Raw genomic sequence first — 24,712 nt, forward strand, 5'->3', positions numbered from 1 at the left:
AAGTAGAATGTGGTGATTTGAAGGCCACAACCAATTCCATCCATTTTGGCAATTAACTGGATTGTACAAAACAGAATTTTGAGACAATCTTGAGACTGAAATTGCTTCATTTTGCATTGGAATGAAATGAAATATACAAACTGTGCAAATGAAGTTACCTGTAAAAAAATAGATTTCAGAATATAAAAGGGAGCACACTGTATTCAAAATACACTGTACATCTTCTGAATCCTTTTCCACAAATTGATAGATTCATATGTAACATTGCAAAATGTGTTCCACTTGGTTTGTGAGCAATATGCAAAAATGTGTCACAATTGACGTTAATAATGTGACAAGACGAACAAAAGATCGGTCTTTAGCAACAAATATTAAAGATGGGCAGTGTAAAGTACTGTACGTGTAACTGAATGTTGCAAACAGCAATTTTCTGGTGGATCGGTCTTAAAGCATTTGATGCAAAATTGATCGTGCTGCCGGTGAAGGAGTTAACATATCAGTTATAAAACATTGAGCTACATTCATGTAGTCCTCTGCTATGGTAAATCAGCATTCAGCAATTAAACACATGCAGACTTATATGAAATATTTGAATAAAAAGGTGTAACAATGACACATCACATGCCCCCGAACTCCATCTCCCTTTTCTGTCTTTGGAAAGTATACATTCACTTCGGCAATTGCAATATACAGTATGAAGCAAATTCTATACACTATGTTAAACTGAGTATTGCACTATGTATTGCAATTTACCATGAATTAAAATGGTAATCTGTGACATAAACTGCTGTCATGTGTGATTGTAAGATGAACATTTCCCATTGCGTTGCAGAATATTCATAAGCATTCATAATTTCAGTGGTCATAAAAAAGGAAGAATGTTTTAAAAGTATGTTATGATCAGTAAAGGATGATAAATTTCATAAAGCAATAATCATTGCTAATGAACAAGGATAGCCAATGTATATTTGTTGTGAAACTGTAGCGTACAACATTCATTGAAAGTGAAGTCAAAAATCTTTGGTTAATGTCCCATTTTAATATGCCGGAAGCGTACAAGCTACCACAATTGTTCATGTAAAAAGCTTGTTCTTGTCATTGTAAAACCATCAATCAGATAAGATACTAATTGCATTATGAATCAACATCTTTCATGGATCAAGATCTCTGTTTACAATGCCAAAAAAAAACCCAAATTCACAAGCTCACAGGTCAGTAGAGATTGTGCTTTTCTTCACCCTCAAACTGCCACCCCAAACACGGGGACAAGTGTTGTAAGAGTGCGTGCCGGGTGACCGCAGGCCTGAGTCCTCGGACTCAATGGACGCATCAGAGTCAGTCAGGGAGCGTGTGTTGTAGAGCCTTACGGGCGAGCAGATCCGGTCTGTTGGGGTCTGAGAAGGACTGGTAAAGGTCGGTGACAGCCCCCCCAGGGGTTGCGACTGGAATTTTTGGCAGTCATAGCCATAGGGGGAATATCCCACTGGTGAGATAGGTAAGCTGTGACCGCTCAGTGCACCTGGAGAGGGGCTGTTTTTACGTTTGGCTGCATTGATGATGTTCTTTGCCAACATTCGATGATTGGCTTTTGAGTCAAAATTATTATTGTTTGGGGACATGCAGCGACTGTCCCTGGGTAACGGAACAGGAGAGGAGGCAGAGGATATGGACAGACGGTGAGCAGAGGGGAACGATAAACTAGAATGAGAAAGTGCAGGAGACTGTGAACGTGAGCCACAAAGTGGCGAGACAGGAGAAGTGATTGTTGATGTTTTGGAAAGTTTGGAAGAGGAACTAGTGGAAGGATGGACAGTCTGGATTACCACTGGTGATTGACACCTTGGACTCCATGGAGGAGAACGGTGAGGTACAGTTGTGGATGTTTGAAAAGGTCTAGAAGAAGAACGTGAGAAGAGGCTGGAATGCTCAGTACTTGTGCTCACTATGGGAGATTGGGATTTTGATCCCCAAGGTGGAGAGAGTGGGGAAGTGTTTGTGGACCCTTTAGATGAAATTTGTGAAGCATTTGAAGATTGTAGGTTGACTACTGGGGACTGGCATCTTGAACTCCATGGTAGCGAACGAGAGGAATTAGATGTTTGGAATCTGAAATCATGACCAGAGGAATGTGTAGATGATGGGATATTCTGGGATACCAGTGGGGAGTGGGATCTTGAACCCCAAGGCGGGGTGCATTGAGATGTAGACGTAGAGGACTGGGGCGGGCTAGTTATGGAAGCTGAGGAAACTGCTGAAAGCTGGATATTTTGGTTGCCCATTGGAGATTGGCATCTTGCAACCCTTGAAAAAGAAACTGGTGATGTGACTGACCGGCTGGAGATGTTTGCAGAAGGGTACTTAGTTTGAAAACCCGATGTCCACGTGGTACTCGCAAGGCAGTCGGGGCTGCTGAACTTCCTTGTAAGGCCCAGCTGCGTCTCACTTGGAGGTTTGATCGCGGATGACTCTGGTTTCTGTTGGAGTATAATAAATAAAAGTTTTTATAATGCATCCTTCAGAGAATACAATATCTGGTAAACATGACAGTAGCACATACTCAGCTTCATTGTTTTGTCTATTACTTGCTCACGAAAGAGCAAACAGCACATACCTTTTTAAATACGCAGATTCTCGTCAGTCTAAATAATATTTATTAGAATAACCGTGTCAACAAATGTGAATCCTCTGCATAGGGTCGTGTACCATGCCTGGTAAATAGCCCATGTCAACTTAGTTTTATATGCCATTCTCAGGTTACTCTGAATGTGAATGGCCTTTCAGGGATTTGAGGTTACTTGGTTACATGCCAATAAAACATGAATAGATATCTTGATTTCTTAATATAATATGAAGACTACTTACATTCCCTTTCACTTTAAAAAAAATATATTTCTTGAAATGTCAGAGTCTCAGATGACCATAAAAATTGTGAAACCACTACTGTGGTGACAAGAAAATATAATTTGACACTTTATCTTATGAAATACATGTGTGTCAACAATTTTATGAAAGATTATCAGAGGCATATTATTTATTAAGTATGATCAAGTGTTTGCAGCATCAGCAAGAAAAACAGGAAAGGGAGACAAAGGTGAAATCAATACTAGAGTGAAATTATGAAATTAGAAAAAGAAGGAGGTCACAGATGGGTGAAAACATGATGCTTTAATCAGTGAAGAAGCGATTCAGCTAAAACACAAATACACAATTAGAACGTAAATGACTTACAAAGGGCAGCAGACGTAAACTCTGTGGGCAGAATTCCCAATAACTAATTATTTCCTGTGAACAAACAATTCTGGAACTACTGGTTGAAGTCATGAAAATAATTTGAAATACAAGCCCTAAAAAGAAATTACTATGCAATCTGCAGATGGCAAACTTCAAAGAATCCATACATGCTGCATATTTTTGAATAGAAATGGTGTTGAGAAGCGCAAATTACCCTTAAGATATTAAGACAAACAAATTCTATGGCTGTATTTTAATGTCAGTGAGAAGCATTATATTGAAAATTCTGGCCTAAAAAACAGATGCTAAATCTGTCAAAGTGCTTGGGTACAGCCTCACTCTGTTCCCCAAATAACTATAACACACAGTGTGGAACAGGGAACGTGAATTTATTATTCATTATATTTAAATACTCGAGAAGAAGGCATTTTGGTGCTAAAGTGCCTTGCAGCATTGGGATATGAAAACTCAACTGATCACGTTAACATGCATTTTTATTCTAACTCTGGTTACCTGTGTAAATCAGAAACTTCAATTGAAATTGACATTTGTGTTTTCTTTTGTTCAGAAGAACAGATATGAAGTGGCAATATTTATGTGAATATTTACATCAATAATTTTTGCTAAAGGAGATCATAAAGCATAAGCAGAGAGGGGAAAAAGAAGCACAGGAAAGCACGGTATGATTTAAATTTTATGCCAAATAAGGTTTGGCAATCACCATGTATTACTACATAAATTGTCTTAAAAGATGAAAGGCTTCCACACCTGCGCTTCAATCCCAGCTTGCTTGGCAGAAAATCTTGGCCTCGGTGCTTGAATCCCCGGCCGAGAAGATGACACACAGGTTGGAGTAACAGTAGTTGATGCCTGACCAAGAGCTGGACTCGATGGATACTCTACTCTTGTGATGGAGCTGAGAGGAAGCTGAGGAGATTGATATTGGGTGCGAAAGAGAGATGCACTATTAGGTAAGGAAGTCTGTCTTGAAAAAGACTGAGGGTCCTGAGGAGGCATCTGGTTCTTTGACTGTGGTGCTCCTTTTGGTAGGGTACTCAACGGGTCTTTGACTGGCTTAAGTATAAAGAGGGATGAGTTAAGCTGGTAAGGTCGGTGTCTTGACAGGTCCATCTCTATTTTGGAGCAACCATTCTCAAGAGCAGGTGTCTCTTGAGCTTGTGCTGCTGGGGCTGTTTGTCTTGGTTTTGGCTTGGCAGTTTGTTGGGCTTTCATGTTTTGTGCAAGTTGAGCACACATGTCAGAGTTTTTAGCAATAGCTTTGACCCTACCTGGCATATTTGATGGGTAAACCCAAGATGGTGGCAAAGACATTGTTGGAGAAGGAGCTCTTATGTGGTGACCTGCATTCTGATTCTCAACTACATATTTCTCCATTCTGGATCTGCGCTTGGCAAAAAGCTCTGCGCCCTTTCCTGTTGCATCATTGAGGGTCTGTTCTGGCTTATGTTCTACCCTTGGATAGGTTCTTGAGCTTTTAAGACAAGAGGCCCATTCGGGAGCTTTGGCTTCTTCAGTCCTGTATTCCTCTTTGGCAAGGAAGTTGGATGCCTCTGCACCCAGAGCTAGTAACTCCTCCTCAGACGTGGGTTCAGGCACCGATCTTTGCCTATGTTTCTTCTTTTCATCCACCCCTTGCACTAGAGAAAGCAGCTCAGGGTTTGGAGGCACAACCTTCTTCTCTTTGAACGTGAACATCGACTTTTTATTTTGTCGTTTGGTAGCACTATCGTCAAGTAATCCTGTTTTTATTGGTGGCGTCGACTTCCTTTCCACAAAAGGCTGAGGAAGGAAGGTAGAAGGCTTTGAGGTTGTTGGGGGTCCATATTGGGGTAGGGGTGAGGCAGGATTGTGAGATACAGCACAGGTAGGGAGTGGTGGAGGGAAAGTGGGAGATGTAACAGTTGAACTGAAGTAATCAGTAGTTAGAGGCTTGTTTGGAAACGCCGGTAGGGGAGGTGTGGGATATGTTGGAGGAGGCGGAGATGATACTGCAACTGGCTGGGGAGCAGTGAATGCAGAACAAGTAGGCAGGCTGTCCATGACAGGACTGTTTGCCTCTTGAGACTGCACTGTCACTGGTGAGAAAAAAGGCCTGGCAGTCCGATTGATGATGGTGGTCTGCTTCGAAGTAGACACAGAAATCATCAGAGGTCCATGGCAGCCGTTAGGAATCTTTTCAAGGGGAGATGGTACCATATGACCTCTATTTACCGATGTCTCACTCTCGATAAGACTCATCGCAACTGGATTAGTGTTTTCTCTCTCAGGTGGAAGCTCATCCTTGAATTTGTCTTCAAGTTCTTTGTGCACTGTATCCTTTTCCTCCTCTTCCTCATCTATTTCCTTTACAGGAAGGAAATGTCTTTCTTGGATAACACTGTGCTCAGTGACATCTTCTTTGCTGTAAAGGTCACTTTGTTCCTCCATGCTATCACCTGTTGCTTTTATCCGCCCAGGAGGCACAAATAGTGGACTGGAAGTGCAATTGTTATCATTCAAGTCTCTTTCCTTTTCCTCACGACTTCTGTCTGCCCATGTTGGTTTGCTACATGACAGGTTGGGTTTCACATTCCTGATTATGTCCTCTTTTGATTGCCCTCCACTACTTTCCAGTGTAAAGGCGCTGACCCTCTGCTTGCGCCGGTTGAAGAGTTGCACGCCTCTGGAACTGGAGCTGGAAGGGACAGTGAGCTGAGCAGCAATGATGTGACTCCTCAGGCGGGCCTCCTTTAGCTCCTTCTCAGATAAGCTGACACTCCTGGTCAGATCTAGAAGGGGGAAAAAAGTTAAAGGGGCACCCTGGTTAGCAAATGAAAAGTAAAGATCATCTTCATTAGATATCATGTGCCGGATTAATGGTAAAAGCAACCCATAACTTGCCCTAATTGAAGGAAGGGGCTGCATTGCACACAACAAGAAAATTACACAAAGAAAACTCCCTAACCATCTAATGGCATCTGCCTTGAAAGCTAAAATGAAAGAAAGGCATGATAGACCGATTTTAAACCATGGGTTTAACTTTATTCATGAGAATTTGAAGGCCAGTGGTGTCCATTTGCCTTCAGCCTGTCTCTGCCTAAAATTAGGGTTTGTTTTCTGAGCTTAATAGTTCCATTCCAAATAGCAAAGTTATTTCCTCTGCAATCTGGTCAAGTCGCTCCCTGAGCATTCTTCCACTGTGGTGAAAACCCCCTGCTTAAACTTCCAGCATGCCTGCTTTCGTTCTCATTGCAATGCCTTCAAATCAAACCCAATGTTTTTACCATCTACAGCTTCAGAACATCTGTCATTACTGTCTATTAAAATACTATAAATGTAACTCTTCACATTGTAAAATAAAAAGTCCAAGTTCTGGTCACATGTTACCCATTATTCATCTAATTTGTGTTATTCTGACTGGTGGAAGAAATGTCATTTCCCTTCAGGAAGTTTCTATGACAACTAGAGCAACCATAACTCATTCTTTGTTCTGAACACTGATCTATCCAGAGAGCGACGTTTTTTTAAGTAGTTATGTGTCATTCAAAATAACTACGTTGGTATAACATGCCATCTACCGTATATCTTTCATGTTAAATATCTAAATGTGAATGTCCCGTAAGCAAGTTAAACGATCATGCAAATATAATTACAAAGCCTTATTTTAGAATCTGAAGTTATATAAATGTTTTTATATGGTTGATTAAGATTTAAACACGGGCCCAGTACCCCTTTTTAAAGCTATCTATTCATCCCTGTCTCCAAAATTATTTTTATTAGGCGTCACCTTTAGATAATTTTGGACTGTGGACTATATGAGAGCAGTGAAGCCTGAAGTGAAATACCCTCGCTGTAAATATTTGCCTCTAGTGCGAGCTAGATGAGTTATCAGATAACATGCAGGTGCAAATACTGGCACATGATATTCACGTCATGAACAGCTTCTCAAAATAAATGCGACCCTTGCTAGTTATTTGTTTGTTTATGATTTGAATCACTATAAGTTAATTCATCTACCGTGATGAGATTGATTGAAAGTTAACAGCAGGGAAACTGGATGAGTATGTTCATTTCTATATCAAACAATTTTACATTAAAACAGTGACTGGACACAAGAGTTTAGATAGTTTGCGGAAGAGACATGTCATCAAAATAACAAATGCCCGACCATTAAATTGTCTTCACAGTAGAAAAATATGAACAAATCAAAGTTTAAATCTTCTCAATAGGGTCCTTTAAGTTTGGGCTAGCTTCTCCCAGTGTGAGATGATTTCTCTCTTACCTTTCCCCCGTCACATTCAGAGCGCTGCTGTTTTCTATATCCCAAAGAGTTTTCCACTGAACTGAGTTTGTTGGCCTCACACACCCCTTTCCCTTTCTGTACTGTGGCACAAGCTCCGATTTCCTTTTCTTAGCAAGTCCAGCGGCACACAGAGAGGGAGGGTGTCTGCAGCTGGAGCCTGCGCCATCTGTCTAGCCGCCTGCAGCTCTGCTGCACTACTTCAAATGCGGCTTCGTTTCTGTAGAACAACCAAACAAACAAACAAAACTGAGCTGGGCTTATGGCTTCTGTGGAGAAACTCTGGAAGTCAGCTTTTCAGTTTTGTTTGACAGTTCGGAATAACTGTCCAATCTGTGTCAAACATTGAGCGGTTTATGTCGAGTGACATCAGAAAGTGTCTAACCCTTGTTAGAGTCACTGGAAAGGGAGATACTCCAGTTTATGTGCATATGGATTACTGCACTGGGACCGCAGAGCCCCAGTGCCTGACCCCTGCTACCCCTCTCCCTCTGTGTGTTTATTATGCACTCTGCCTGAGTGCCTGGCCTCTGAGCCCTCTGAGCATAAACGCCAACCTCTAAGGCTAGGGATAGGAATTTTCTTTCCTCTAGCAAAGACAAAACTTGAAGCTTTGTGCCATGATACCGCAACGTCCACATCCACTTTCTTTCACAACGTCAAATTTCTCAACCTCATCCCTCTGGTATCACACCAGTGCCCCTCAGTCGTCCCTCCATGGAATAGAAAATTCCCACACAGTGGCGTGGTTTTAACGTCATTGGGCTAACTTTGCATTTTGTGTATCAAAGGTCAGATTACCCTGTCGGATGTTATCTTTCACCAGGCACTGGCCCCAGTGGCTGTTGTGTGAAGCAGTATGGAAATACAAGGATTAACAGAGGTCCTCGGATCTACGGGACTGAAAGTGACCTAAACTCCAGGTGAATCCCATAGTTTTTTTTTTTTTTTTTTTTTTTTGGGGGGGGAACAGCCCAACCCAGAGGTTAAAAGCAATCATAGAGTGTTACTGTGTCAAAGGTCTTTGGATAGCTGTGGTGAAGCCAGCTTTAAGATGTTCTTAAGATGTTTTGCATCTTGTGATGTGCATGAGGAAACCCAAAACACACTTACAAGCCACGTCATTAGGCACACCTGCACGAAATAATGACATATATAACAATACGGATCGAGGAATTTAGTTTCTCTGATTGTTGAGAATGAAATTGTTGTCGCTGTGCCTTAATACAAAATGTACAGTCACTCCACATGTGATACTTCATCCAAAATTCTGGATAAATCTTGAATTGGGTCCCATTAGAAAATTCAAGTGTACCAAATCAAGTGTCTTCAGAGTGAATTGTTATTGAAACAAATTATGATTCAGTGTTTTCCTTAAATTATTTTGACAACGTAATGTTTTTCTAATGTGAGCTAAAGCAGCTACAGCAGACAAGGCTGACAGTGACTGTATTGTATATTTTATTGATTACATTTCCATTGCCGACGGGCTTGCATGCATTTTCGCTTTATGGAAACAGATGTTTCACGGAGCATATTTTGCCATCTCCAATTACACAGAAGGCAAAGCTATTTGTTTCCGACGTTGCCTGTCTTCAAAGCTTTGTGATGTGCCACATTTACAGACACACAGCGCCTATTAGGAAAAGCCATCGTTTCTTCACTTTCTTTGCAAAGGTATATAACATTGCCCGTGCTCCAAGTCAAGTGAGGAGAGACAGTACCAGATAAACAAATGCTCACTTGTTTTGCTGCCCGTCTGGTCCGTGTTGAGTCCAGTGGTTTCATGTGTTGCGTTGCACTCTTCCACCGAGCTGGCTTGTGCTGCCTGGATGGGTTTTGTCAATCCTCTTGGACTCCAACTCATTCCTCTACACAAAGACGTGTGTCCCTTCTCCATCTCCAAGTTCAATTCACACTTCTGCAGCCAAGCAAGCGTCCTCGATGTGTTTCATCCCTATCGGATCCAAACTCCCGCTTGATTAAAAAAATAATACAACAGTTCTGTTTTAGTCTTCACTAGGAGACGGAGAAGAATGCAAAAAAAAAAAAAAGTGTCATGGAAAGTAGCTCATTTCTCCAATTGGCTACTAACCGCCATGGCTCTGCTTTCCATACAAATCCTTCCAAGTGTTTTCATGTAGTAAAAAAAAAAGAATCCTCTGTCTTTTGTCTTCATCAAGTATAATTTTCTATCTAACTGGACCTCCCTCTATGGGTTAGGCAATGCTTCCCAAATGACTTCTACTGGATAACTGTCACATTAAAAAAAAAAGCACAATTTTGGCAAAGAAAGCTGAAAAAAAGCCCAATCTTCTCTAATACTCCTTTTTGTTTTCCCAGACGTCGCACTTTCTCCGCTGCTATTTTGGTCACCAAAGCATTCTCTCTGTCCGCCTCCAAATCTCTAGCCCCCAGATTATTTTTCTTTCAGCGAAAAGATCTGTTCTTTATCTTGGCGATCATAACTCCAGTGTGACATGAAAAGGGAGCTGTGGATATGGCAGTGTCCTGCTGTTTGCTGCATTTGAGGAATAAGATTTCACTCTGCAAAGGTCATTACAAAGATGGCGTTGTATTCAAACAGCTCAGTCCTATTGGGATCTTATGTTACTTTTTATATATTACAGCCAAATTCAGTGTTTACAGCAGACCATTCCCCCCCCCCCTCGCTAGATGATAGGGCATGTGTGTATTCACTGATAGTTTGGATTAATACTGAAGAACAATAAAGGAAGCCATCATCTTGAACTGAGTTATAATTTGTGGTTGGAAACTTTTTCTGGCATGTGTTCACTTTATTTATATTTTTCTCCCAGTTTGCAAATGTTTTACTTTGGTGGAGCCTGTTTTGGCTTCAAACGAAGTCTAATTGTTGCCAAAGTGCTAAAAGGCATCTTTATCTAATCCCTCCATGAAACCATGTCCTGTCCGGGGTCACCTGCAAAACAAGAGGAAGATGTTTTATACATCTGATAGAGCCCTTTGGCCAAAAAATCGCGAGATAAAAAGTTGAACATCCTGCCAAACTTGCCAGTCCATGATTTAGCATCTACTATTAATTCAGTCACAACAGTACTAATACAGTAAAGTGAAATTTCATGGAATTTTCAAGATTTTCTTTTAGGAATTGTCATGTTGTTTTCAACTTGTTTCATTAGAAGCCAAACAATGTATTGGATTTTTCTGAGATCACAGTTGAAACACAAAATTCCCGATTATAATTCCAATAATAGAATCAAAGCATAAAAAAAGACACCCAGATCTAAATGAATGAGAAGGAATTGCTGTCCAAATTTTGAGCAATTTCTAATTGATGTATGATTGTATTTTACCTGTATTTTACACAAGTTCATGGTATGATGCAGTAAGCTGTTGTATTGTTGGTAAAAGATGCACATTTCATTATTTTTACATTTTTGACAAAATGTTTCATACCCAAAATTTTACATTCACTTTCTAAATACAGTCATACGCAATTTCTAAATGTAGGTACAAGCACTTTTAACATTAAAATGCACCAGAGATTATGCATAAAAATTCCCAGGGTCCTTTACAGTTGTTTTAATAGTATTTCTTCAAAATTGCTACTTTTTTTGGTGAATTCCAGCTATTCAACAAAGAAAGAATTCTCTTTTCCTGATCATGAATAACTGTTGTTATTTTGTAACCGTCACCAAATTGTAAATTACAATGACCTTAATCAAACTCTTGTTGAACATGGTGGGAGCCATCTTTGTTTTTCACGCATGAATCACCATGGTATCACATTTTCACATAATAATTGTTTTGACTAAATGCCTTTCCAGTATTGTTGTGTGGTCTGGAATCAATGCACCACAAACCTTGATGATAGCAACGTATTAATAAGGATAAGTCGTAACCAAAAAAAACAGTGCCCAGCAGTGAAAAAAAGCTCCACAATTTCACAAAGTGGCGTGATGGCGCCGAGTGAGACCAGATGAAGGCTGGTAGTGTTTAGAATCTCTGACAAAAGCTCTTTGAGCTCTAATGATGTGTAACAGATCAGGTTGTCCTTGGATTACTGATGTCTTTTTAGTTGAATATTGCCTAAACTCCCCAACATTCTCTTGTCCACCTCTGATCCCTAATAGTCCGGGTATGGCATCGCTTCAAAGCTTTCTTGAGTGTTCCACACGCATGATTCCGACTGATTCTACTGTATTCTCTTTTGATAAATGACATCTAATGTTTCTACCCTCTTTCATTTCCCTTCATCTAGCCACCAATTAACTTGAACTTCAAAAGATGTTGCACTGTGCCCACCGCCGCTGCACACCCACCACTCCATCACTTTCCTGTCCTACTCACTGACCTCCATGATTAGGCGTAAGGATATCATTTACAGTTTGGGCCCCCAGAGGCCGCTTTACTGTGTAATCACAGTGTTCCAGTTCATTGTCAGGAAATTATGCATCCACATGTAGTCAGTCATATAAACTGTAATCAGTCTTCTCATGTGTACACAAGCCGAATGCATCAGTGGCCTGGAATTAGAACGTCAGTATAGTGATTCGCTCACGTGCTTTCATCTCTGCATCTTAGGTTGCGGTGGATGTACATGAATTAAGATATGTGATATGTTTCGTCTGAACTACTCAAAACCTTGAAAGCAAATCAGTTAACAAGCCCGGAGAGGCATCTCCACACAACTGACCCCCTCAGGTGCTGCCATGTGTCTGCTCTATCTATCATTTACCTGCGCATCTGCATACCCAAAAAGTATCTGCTAAAAATGTTTAGGGCTTGCCCCTCCACCCCCTCACCTCACCCAGATAAAGAGTGATTCAATGCAGTCCTGGTGAGCTGAGAAATTATTTTTGGTTCTACTCCAAAACTGGCATTCCTGGTTTCAAAACTCCTCAGGGGGGGCCAGGATGGTCAACATGCCTGAGCCTGTGGTGTGTGATGACTGACATCTCAAACGTGGCAGTGGTCCAACGAATTGCAAAAGTATTATTTTATTCTTAGGAAATCCAGCCGAAGAGAACCTGGTTTGCTGCACATTCCACTGCCCTGTACACAGATGGGAGAGTTCAAGTGGGAAAGATAAACACTTGAGGGAGGTTTATATGTGCTTCAATGCCAAGCGGGAGGCACCATGACCTGAAAACCGTTAGACAGCAAAGGTGCCAAGCACTTTTTAAAAGTAAGTATTATCAGTACCGTAGGGATTCTTTGAAACATATATGAGAGACAACTATTCACACTTGTCAACATATATAAGATACTATAAGATGGATTTCATGAGATTTCTCCCAGTCAGTGAGAAAAGAAAAATAATTAACAATTTTATATTTATGTGCCCCCCATTGCCATTTCTGTTTTGTCAAGGTGCACACTGTGTCTGCGAGTCAGTACATTTTCCACATTTTCCCCTCATGTAACATAACTTATCATCACAGTTTAAATAGGCCTGCGATGGGCCACAGAGTCACGGTAGTGAGACAAAGAGCCCCGCAAGTCCCAAGTGAGGCACAAAACAACAACCCCAGATGTTGGCCATCTTGAAAGTTTCCCTCCTTTGTTTCAATTAGTCACCCGTCTGCCCTTTCTAAACAAAGATAGCATCTTACCCGGTGAAGATAAACTGAATGGTTTGCAGGTGAGGAGTCTGTAGAAGCTCCGCGACAGCAGTATTCCTTGCTGAGAAGAGTCTGTTGGCCCACTCACTGGAGCAGCTCACCTGTAGTCTGCTGTTGTCGGTCTGTGTGAGGTAGTAGCCGAGTGGACTGCCCCCCTTTTTTTTTTCCAGCTCCTATATGACTCTGCAAACACACCTCCCACCTCCCTCCTCTCACTCATGAAACAGACGATGGATGGGGCCGGGTGTTGGGTCAGCTGGAACACAGAGGGCTCTTTGTCTGGGAGCTTTTTCATATGGTTTCCTTCAAGCTTGCATACTGAACACATTATGCTATAATATATTTTCATATTCAACACAAGGATGCTGAGCAGTTTGTGGGCCTCGACTCTGTACTCCCCTCCTTCCTGCGCTGTTTTTTAAGTCTTGACCCACTTTCCCGCCAAGCGCACCGGGCGGACTGCTCCAAAATCCAGAACAGCAGGACAAATGTAAACAAAGTTTCTGTGGAAAACAAAAAAAAGACCGCATCATTTTTGTTCCTTTCACGTCACAGTCCATCTGTCAAAAGCCACATCCGATATTACAGCAGCAACAAAAACACCACAGATTAATTTTCATCCAAAAGTATATGTACCGTATTGGCAAAATCTGACTTTTTTGGATTCAGGTCAAGATTTTCACATTATGGTGAAACCATGCACTGTGACCCTGACTTCATTTCGAAATATATGACTAGACTATTGTAGTATTACGACTCCACCACTTAATATAGTTGTCTTTCTTCCAAAGTGCATGAATCGCTCATCAGTTTTTGTTAAGGCACCTAATGCATCCTGACAAATACTCTGATTAATGCCTTCATATTCTTTTGGAGCCATTCATATGGTTGGAAACGATCTGAAGGGGGCATATGATAGAAATGTAGGTAGTAACTGGTGCGTGAAATCTGGAGTCGGATTAGTTTATTTATGTTAACATTAACCCAAAAACAGGGCAGCAACGGGGATAATTCCAAACAGACGTGTCGTTGTCATGAACACACACGCACACAGGCTTATTGTTTATGTTCTCAGTAATCTGAACAATAACTGACAGATGTTTATACTGTAGTCAACTTTACCTTTTACTCCACTAAATGACATTCGGGCTCAATTTAGAGAATGCAGTGAGATTCATGGATATCCAAGTATTAGAAAAAACAGACAGGAAATAGTAGGCCAGCATGGTAGAATGCGCCTTTATGTGCACATGCGCTGTGACACGTCCGAAGTGCCTAGGATTGCTTCAACCAACTGTCCATCAATCGACTGTTAGTCAATCGATGCGCACAACTGACGCACTGACCAAACCTGAATCAAGCGACAAGATTGACGCTAGACTGATACCTTTTTTTTTCTTGGTATGCGGTCACGCGATCCACAAAAACTGCTGCATTGTTCGTGGAGCGGTCAGCCTTACTCCAAACATGCATCCATCAAGTGTCCATCCATCCATCCATCCATCCATCCATTTTCTTAGCCACTTATCCTCACAAGGGTCCCAGGAGTAGTGGAGGCTATCCCAGATGTCAACGGGCAGGAGGCAGGGTACACCCTGAACTGGTTGCCAGCCAATTGCAGGCCACATCGAGGCATACAGATGCACTCACAATCACACCCAGGGCCAATTTAGACTGTCCAATTCATGTTGCATGTTTTTGGGACGTGGGAGGCCACCAGAGTGCATGGAGAAAACCCACAGAGGCACGGGGAGAATAGGCAAATTCCACACAGGCGGGTCTGGGATTGAACCGGGGACCTCAGAACTGTGAGGCAAACGCTTTCGAGCTGATCCACCGTGCCGCTCCATCAAGTGTATATTATTATTATTTTTTTGTATTTAGAAAAGTTGAGGAAGGTCTTTCATGCCCAGCTCATGGCCAGATGCTTGTTGTGTGAAAGCCAACTGTTGCTTCTCATCATGGCGTATAAACTAAAGTACAGCAGTAGCATGTCCCCTCTCTTGCAGGCCTATTAGCCCTCACATTATGACTGCTAACAGTCACAGAGGCTCTGAAACAGTCGATGCAATCCAGGCAATTGCGTAGGGCCCTGGAGGCGTTACCAGGAAACAGCTGACATTGATCCATATCATTGACAAAGCACTGTAATGACAACATTGGCACTGTGAGGAACTCTTGCATCGAGCTTAGTTGTTGCCGACTGGTGGGCCATGAGAGACATATGAAATTAGTCCATATCACTGACACAACTGTGAGCAGACACTGCAAGGATGCAGTGGAATTCGGAGCGCTCCCTAATAAGGAGTCCTTTTATCAGGCTTGTTGGAAATCCACTTTCAGTACAACAAAATGAACTTATAAGTCAGGGCACACAAGCAGAGAAAGGACACAACAATGGAGGATTTTTTATGCTACATACGTTTACCACAGATTAGTAGCAAACATTAGTGAAACTGCAGACCAGCTGATAAGTTAAGATACAGTTATATAATGTGTAAAATTTTATTTTTTTGTCTTACAGTGTGAGGTCGATTCAGACTAAAGACTGTTTTAGGTCAGTCAGGATCACCAAAATTAATGTAGTTAAATGCCACAAGAACGAGAGAATTTCTTCAAGAATTGTATATTATTTCTTCGAGGTCACAAAGGTTTACATACATTTCGTTAGTATCGAGTAGCATTTCCTTTAAACTGCATGACTTGGGTCAAACGTTTTGGGGACCCTACCACAAGCTTCTTCAACATCTTCACAAGGTCTTTTTTTTTTTTAGCTTTTGTTGTGGGGTTGATTCAGACATTTTGGACCAAAACACATTCATCCCTGGGACACAGAGCACGTCTCCTTGCTGAGCAGTGTGATGGCTGGACATTCCCATGATATTTATACTTGCATATAATTATTTGAACCGATAAACATGACACCTTCAAGCGTCTGGAAATTCCAACCAAGGACAGGGCAGACTGGTGGAGTGCCACGATTCTTTCTCTGATTTTCCCATGATTAAGGTGTGGCCTTAAATACATCCCCAGGTGTCCCGTCAATTCACTCACATTTTGTCAGTTCACCTATCAGGATCTTCCAAAGCCATGACATCCTCTGAGCTTTCCCATGTTCCTTTAAGACAAAGTAACTTTTGTTGTATGTAAACTTTTGACCTCAAAGAGAATAATCAAAAATTATCCAAGAAATTTTCTCTCTTATTATTGTGGCATTGAACCAAATTAAATAATTTTGGTGAACCAGACAGACCTGAAACAAGAGAGGTTTGGTCTGATTTGACTTCAGATAGCGAGACAAAAAAAAAATGAAGTGTGTTTTTGCACATGTACGTAAACTTTGGGCTTCAACTGTAAGTGTAGATAAAACAATATCTGCTTGAATTTGCTTACACAAAAAAGATGTATGCGATTATTTACCATGTTGCAAGATGTTAGTCCTTTGCTGACAAATTATCATTTCGCCTATTAGCAGAATAATGTATTTGTTTTAAAATGCTAAAATTGATGCCAACCTCGATACAGACTAAAATCTATGCATATCAGGAAGGAGCCAAGTTTTTGCCTTGATTGTTTGCTGAAATTTTTGTGAGTTTGCTGCCTTTGTTTATTTTTTCACTCTATAGGTGCATTTATTCCGAAATCAAATCATCTGAAGCAAGGTATATTTGACTTTTTTTGTAAGACAAGTGTGAAGTGGTAATGTCTTTTCATAGGTTATGGGTTTTCAGAGGTTGTGGGTTTACAGTTTAAACAGTTAATATAGGCAGTTCTAAACATTCTTGGGGGCATCAGTGTCTTGCAGGGCTTGATTCTTACCCCCCCCATATAAAAAGTTTGAGTTTCATCACGATGTACTTGCATTCATACTCCACAAATCATTCAAAAAAACTGTACTGAAAACCTGTTTTTTGTAAGTGAACATTACAACACCAGATCTTATAACTGCAATGAACTGATTACTTCCACTCATCAGATTTTTAAGCACATCAAAATGTGCTCGGTAAGTGCTTTTCTTGGTGTGTCTGATTGAAAGGGTGTCACTGGCGAAATTCCCGTCTGAGCTCTTTTTCCTTCTACTACCGCTCACCTGATGGATGGTCTCGGCAAGATGCTTACACAATCCATCACATCAAGGCTTCTCAAGTAACCTCTCTGCAGCTTCTCTTCAACACCGCTTTCCCTCCCGCTCTCAATCTTCCTCACTGTATTTATCTAACCTTATCTTTTTCATCTCTGCACCTTGCACACACATCTGTCATTGCAGATAAGTTTCCCTCTACCTTATTCTTTTTTCCCTCCTTATGGTGCCACTTGTGTGTGGTTTAGGGACCTAGTGGTTAGCACGTTTGCCTTACAGTTCTGAGCTTTGGGTTTGCAGGTTTACTCCAGATATTCCTATTTCCTCCCACAGTCCAAAACTATGTGTGTTAAATTAATTGAAGACTGAATAATCCTTAGGTGTCAATGTAAATGGTTGTTTGTCTCCAATTGCCCTGCAATTAATTAGCTTGCAACCAGTCCACAGTGTACTCCGCCTCTCTCCCTGAGTCCGTTGGGAGGGACTCCAAGCTCAACTGTATCCCTAATGAGCACAAGGGGTATAGAAATGGATGGATGGATGGTCCCACTTGAGGCTATTTATGCCTGTTTTTCCCCCACAATCTCAGTCTCTTCATCGTTTTCCTGTGTGTGCTGCCTCTTTTGACCTAGCCTTTCCCTGACATGTTTATACACGTTGGACTCTATGCATCTGGGAGCAGCCATTAGTGGTGGCGTCTGCTTTTTCTTCTTTTTGCTTCTACCCTCAGCGTCTTTCTGGTGCAGTGGCGTGACTCTGTGAAGGGCAGATGTGCATTTGTGTGGGTGTGTGTGCTGGGGCGAAACCAGGGAGCTGAGGGGAAATGTTAGCACACATTCCTTCGGAAGAGGGGCTCTTGCAACAAAGATCATGGCGTGGAATTTCCAAAGTGATCTGGTTTGCATTGCCTCTCAAGTCTGATCCTTCTAGACTGCTCCGACATAAGTTATTAGATGTCCTTTCCTACGTGGCCCAGGCCTGGATTGATTGGAATCATACGCAGGCCCTGTTCCGTCGACCCCTGCTATGTCCCTGCGGATGTAATGGGATACAGTGATGGGGCTGTTCAAAGGCTAAGGTTTAGTCTCTACAGACAGACAGGAAGAAAATTTAGCATGTTTGTAGATTTTTCAGTGGGTGAATGTTCAGCTATGATTATTGATGGTATGAGATCGGATTCGGTCTGATCACTGGACCTTTGGTAATACGAGTTGCATGTAAAAGACTAATCCGATTAAGGCAACCTCATGTTTTATTCTTTCTTGTGTTTATTGTCAGTAGAAAGGGCATCTGTAGTTCACATATAAACTCACTCAGATTAATGTAAGAAATTGGTAAAAAAAAAAATAGGTTGTGCATATCAAGGTCCATGTTGCTTGACAATATGGAATTGGACCATTATTTTCAGGGGGAAAAAATGGTTACAAATTTAATGTCACATGAGCCATCGCTGTATCATGCAAGTTTCTCTTTACTATACCTCAGTACTGTTAGCTTCGAATAATTAACCGGATATTTTTTTGCTGTTCTGTGACATTATACTGCGGCACTTATTCTTGATTTAACTGCTTCGCATATATGTCACACAAAAGATCAGATGATCGATCGCGTGAGACATTATAATCATCATAAAAAGTGTGTTGAACTTTGAATATTTTTCTTTTTCTTCAGCTTCTCTGTTTTTGTGTGTTTGAAACCAGTTACAAAATACTATATGGACCAGCCTCAACAATGGTGTTAAATGAAGAAAAACATTGTGAGATATATACACGCAATGGCTGTGTTCAGAATCATGTGGAAGGTAGCGATAGCGACGGCAAGCTAGCTACAGGTAGCTCGGCTCCAAGCAGGTCTCAGCTAGCGAGTGTTAACCGCACAGAGAGAAGTAAAAGTCTGCCCACCTTGGAGCTTGACCAGTATTTCAGGTCTCATGTCTCCCTAAGAATCCCTTTCACTTTTTTACACATATAATGAAAAAAATAATAATAATAATTAAGCTGTCTTTCACTCTGCACGACTGTTCAATGTTGTTTATGCTTAACTTAGATACTGCTACCCAAAAATGGCCGCCACATCTTCAGCATGACCTTCCAACAATGCAACGCAAAAGCTATTGCATTGCGAGGTGACCATTGTCGGCCAGATGCTACGTAATGCTATGTGAGCTATATGAATGCTATGGGCTATGTCCAAAGTTTCTCAAAAATGCGAACTTATTTTCTGAGTACGGCGTCGGACTATCTAATGGTTTAGTTATATCTGGAATATAAAATGCAAAATTAATAAAAAGGGACTTCCCTAAAGTGATTACACATATATATCCATCCATCCATTTTCTTAGCCGCATGGGGGTCGCGGGAGGACTGGAGCCTATCCCAGCTGTCAACGGCCAGGAAGCAGGTTACACCCACCCGGACACGGGGAAGACATACAAACTCCACACACGGAGGTCCGGGTTTGAACCCAGGTCCTCAAAACTGTGAGCCCAACGCTTTACAGCTCCGCCACCATGCCACCTCATAAAGTGTGTTGTTGCTTATACAGTACTGGCACGAGAGGCTATCGCTAAGCGGCTAATAGCCAGTAATGGTTAGATGCGTGCAAATTTCCCCGACTGATGAACGAGCCTCAACTGTGACAGGCGCACCTTTACCCTGTCATGTTGACCCCACGGGAGGTTAAAGAAGGACAAATTTGGGTGCGTTTTCTCAGTTTTGTTGCACAACACGTCGGCATCTTGGCTTAGGTAGAATGAATGGTCTATAATGTTAAGCACTGGCGATGTCAGGGGCAGAGTCAAGGATGTTTCTTGCACATTTGGCTGTGAAAGCTGGCACACATGCAGATTTTGCTTGGATTTCAAAAATGTTCTTTATTTTCATTTTTTTTTCAATTAATGTCCAAAATATATGTAATAATAATATTACTTCACATTGGAAGGTTTATTGTACACACGAATTTTCCTTCCTTTTCTTCCCTAAAGTCTTCCTTTAAGGTTTTACTCTTCTAACTTCCCATTTACAATACAATCAATGATGCCAGCCTGGCGCCTGCTATTGCATTACTGCTCCCACAAACCTTCTGTATCCAATATACGACCCTAAATATATTTCAAAACCGGACTGTGACATAGTTTTGTGGTCTAAATTGCTTCCACAGACTGGGCGGGGCATCTTTTGTAGGAGTGTTTTTTGGTTTGTGAGAATTAAACCAACAGACCCATAAGTGTACTGTAGCAGGAGCAGCATACTAATACCAATGCTAATAGACTGGGAATGAATCCAAGCCACAATGAAATACCAATGTTTGGGGTAATGCTGGAGTCACACAAAGGGGTTTTAAGTCATTAGGGAAAAACTAATAATAATAAGGTGTATGCAACATTGCCTCTCTTTAATTTACTCCTGGCAACTGTCGTGGAAAAGTCCTCTAAGGTTGTCGATGGCAAAATTTGGGAAATGTAAAGCGTTAAACGTTGCACAAAACTTCAGAGTTTGAGCCAATGTATATGACGACATCAACATGTTTGAATAGTTTTGTTTTTACATTGTACAGCAGCTAACTTCTCTTTGCACTTTTATGAATAAGTCAGCATGTTAAAAAGAGAAATATGCAGCATCTTGACTTCCTAATTAAACTAAGATGAGTACTTTATTTTTATGTTAAGGGGAAAACCAGTGCTTCGCATGAACAGTATATCCAATAGGTCATGTAATATGTGCCCTATTTTGACAATTTGATGTTAAATCCTCTCTCATTTAATAGATTTTTATCAACAATTACGAATTTTCAGGGACGCTGCCATTTTCGCGAGTCACATGACCTACGTGTGCAGATATGACATGTATTGTGCCGCAACAAAGGCTCGATTACATGGGACATCATCACTTATGTCGTGCGTAGGCCTCCGAGTAGTCAGACTCCGTGTCATTCCCCCCGAAGAACCATCCGAATATTCAACATTAATTACATCCACAGGTTCAAATTTGGATGGAAGTATTCCTCCATCTTTCCGATCAACCGATACTGCTATTTCTTCATCAGATGAAGATAAATACAAGAAATCGGCACTGGGCATAGATGGTGTCCCATGTAATCGAGACTTTGTTGTGGGACGGTACCCGTCACATCCGCGCACGTAGGTCATGTGACCTGCAAGAATGGCAATGCCCCTGAAAATTCATAAGTGCCGATAAAAATCTATTAAATGAAAGAGGATTTAACATCACATTGCCAAAAGAGGGTACATATTAAATGACTTATTGGATACAGTGGTCATGCAAAGCAGTGCCTTTCCCCTTTAAATATTAAATCATAGTTCGGTATTTTTAGTATTCCAAAATTTTTCTTAAAAGTTTGTCTGTGGAGTGAAAAGTGAATAAATTATTTCCCATATCATTCAAATTTCATTTAAACATGAACAGAAGGGAGGTCACTGTGCATCCCACAAACAACCGTGTCCAACATGTACATTTACAAACACATCCCAGCTGTAAGTCGTGCTGTTTTCTTCACTCCAAGCCTGTCTGGTTCACATCACATTTAAATGCAATGCATAAAACGTGATGTTATCCAGTTGAAAACCGCACTCATCAGTGTTCACATGCCACCGGCTGCCAATTCAAACAAACGCCGGATGTTGCTTTTCAGCTCATTGTTTCCACGTAAGAGCAGTGCGGGAGCACCTAGTACATGAGCGTGGCTTCATTAATGCCTCCAGTGGGATATTCACTTATTACATACGACGCAACGAAACATTGTGGTTATTTAGCATTAATGGTTTATACTTCATTCGGCCAAGACGTGATACATGTAAATCGGCATTCCGACAGCATTGCATTGACAATAAAATAAACCAAATTCAAATCCAACTGTAATCCATCAAAGGCTGCATACTATGCACAAACATATGGATGATTGCATGTGATCTCACTTCTCCTTCTGTTTGGTGCGGACTTGTAAATGCAAGACTTCTGTCTATGGAAATGGCTTTCTGCTTGGTAGCTGAGCCTCCCAGCAGACGGCTGGAAACAAGGCGGGAACTATTAGCCCAACTAGAGTGCGCGTTGTGTAAGGGAATTGCGTGCTGCAGGATGGAAGCAAAATTTACCGGAAGATATTGAAAATCAAATGAGAAACCTTGCCATGACAGCAAACTTTATTGAAGGACTTTAATCCTGCGAGTGACATCAGTACACAAAGATCTGCTGCAGTCTTTGTCCATGTGTAATGCGGCGTAATGCCGGTCGGGAAAGCACCAACCCCGGTTCTGTGTGTGTGTACGTCATATTTTCAGAAGAGGAAGTGGGTAGAGTATTTTGAACTGAATCACTATGTCAGACTAATCTCCAATCAAAGTGTTAATGGTGAAAAATCAGGTCAGCCTCGAGTAGAACACTGCGGTAAACATCCAAATAAAGTCACTTCTCTGAAAACACACACGCAAGCCCGTCGTTTTGGATTGCATCTGCAAGCAATTAAATTGATTCGTTCATACCTCCAGCCATCTGGGCCTTTTGTGTCTCGACTCTGAATTAAGAATCTACACTGGATATTTTCCATTCCGAGGGCTTGTATTTTTTTTCCAAGGACACTGGAAGCTTTGTTACACTCCAGCCCGCCCTGTCATTTGACATTTTTCAGGGCAAATTAGCCACTGGAGATCTGTTTAGTCGCAACTGGGAATCATTTACAGTAACCAGATTTGCTTAGAAAAGTATAAGATGGAGTGGAACTTTCTTGTAAACTGATGTTCAAGGTCGTAACAATGAAGCACAACTAAGGGAGCGAGGAGGTCCATAAAATCCCCACGGCTGGATTCACTGAGAAATTTGGGGAAAAATAGAATTTGTTTTTCCTAATGTGTCAGGTTTTTGGTATTAAACTTGTCATGTACATTAATACAGTTAAGAATATCATATCCTCACATTTTTAAGGAGATTTTTGTTTTGTATTAACATATGATCATCCATCCATTATCTTTGCCGCTTATCCTCAGAAGGGTCGCAGGGACTGCTGGAGCCTATCCCAGCTGTCAACAGGCAGGAGGCGGGGTACACCCTGAACTGGTTGCCAGCCAATTGCAAGGCACATGGAGACAAACAGCTCCACACGCAATCACACGTAGGGGCAATTTTGAGTGTCCAACTAATGTTGGATGTTTTGGGGATGTGGGAGGAAACCGGAGTGCCCGGAGGAAACCCACGCAGGCACGGGGAGAACATAAACTGTGAGGCCAACTCTTTACCAGCTAATCCACTGTGCCACATACATATGATCATCTAGACAAAAAATTTATATTTTGTACCATTCTGAAGGATCTTGATCCTGTCAAATATTTTCAACTTTGCCATGTATGAGAAATGCTATGACTAAGTTTAAATTCCATTACAAAACATTTTGAAATGACACATTAAAATACACGGTTTAGGGTTAGCTAGCCTAAGTGCGGCTGTTTGTCTCTATGTGCCCTGAGATTGGCTGGCAACCAGTTCAGGGTGTACCCCGCCTCCTGCCCGTTGACAGCTCCAGCACTACCCGCGACCCTTGTGAGGAGAAGCTGCGAAGAAAATGGATGGATGGATCTCAAAATAAGGCTGGTGTATTAATTATTTTGGCTTTATATGTACGTGCCTAACCCCTATGAAGTGGGGAGAATGAAAATTAGGGCTCGTCGCGGGGCGAACGTCCTTGCATTGTTTTTAAAAAGAAAAAAAAAAATCTGTGCTACATAAACTGTCCTGTGTCTTTGTGAGTACAGAAAGACTTAAAGTGAAAGGTAATTTTATTTATATGAACTAATGTACATTTCAGAACTGTAATTTGTCACTTCTTAATAAGGTATTTTAAACAATCGCTTGTTGCAAATGTCATAAATGAAACAGTATTGCCTTGATGCGGGTGTGTCTGTGGTACTGGGTATGCACAGCGCAACTAGATTAGCATTAAAAAGGATTTAACCATAATTATGGTACGCAATGTTTTTTTTTTTAACCAGCCTGCTAAAAAACGATCTGAAGTTGTAATTTTCCTGTTGATTCACAAAAGCTGAAGCCTTCCTAGGTCAAAATGGATGTTTTGCCAAAGTGGCGCTAATGGTTGTTTCTGCTGTTTGCATGAAGAGTCCTCACTGTGTGCTCCTCTTATCACGATCATGGGACAGGTGTAATGAGCTTGCACTGACCCGCAGAGGATCCCATTACTTGGGAGATGAGTCAAGATACAGGAGGAGGACACAGTGTGGCCATTAAAGAGCGCCAGTGGCGGCCAACAGATGGGTCACGGAGAAGCTACGTCATTGGATGGTTTTAGATTGTTATTTATGGTCTTTGGTTAGGAGATGAGGAGAGAAAGGCCATTTTTAACAGCACCGCTCTGAGCGCTCCACCAGCTGCGTGGCAAATACTAGTGACAGATGTTTTTTTCACTGCATTCTGGAAAAGTCGTTCACTAAAAATGAACTGTCGCATTCATGGTCAGCCTTATTTTTAAGAT

The 24,712-nt window shown here is 41.3% G+C and overlaps 1 protein-coding gene across 3 annotated transcripts in view; it reads right to left on the bottom strand.

Annotated features, from left to right (window-relative positions):
• Window positions 1-1,194: 1,194 nt before the first annotated feature.
• LOC133508364 (synaptopodin 2-like protein) overlaps window positions 1,195-24,712 on the bottom strand; it is a 44,643-nt gene continuing 21,125 nt past the window's right edge. For 2 of the 3 annotated variants that reach the window (XM_061834287.1, XM_061834288.1), the window contains exons 4-7: window positions 13,129-13,640; window positions 9,275-10,472; window positions 4,000-6,020; window positions 1,195-2,474 (exon numbers count right to left, since the gene is read on the bottom strand). In XM_061834287.1, the coding sequence (XP_061690271.1) occupies window positions 1,206-2,474; window positions 4,000-6,020; window positions 9,275-9,431 (3,447 nt within the window). In that variant the 5' untranslated portion in view covers window positions 9,432-10,472; window positions 13,129-13,640 and the 3' untranslated portion in view covers window positions 1,195-1,205. The remainder of the gene's footprint in view (window positions 2,475-3,999; window positions 6,021-9,274; window positions 10,473-13,128; window positions 13,641-24,712) is intronic. The other variant, XM_061834289.1, reaches the window with a different exon arrangement.

This window comes from Syngnathoides biaculeatus, chromosome 11 (assembly GCF_019802595.1).
Source record: "Syngnathoides biaculeatus isolate LvHL_M chromosome 11, ASM1980259v1, whole genome shotgun sequence".
Lineage (NCBI taxonomy): Eukaryota > Metazoa > Chordata > Actinopteri > Syngnathiformes > Syngnathidae > Syngnathoides > Syngnathoides biaculeatus.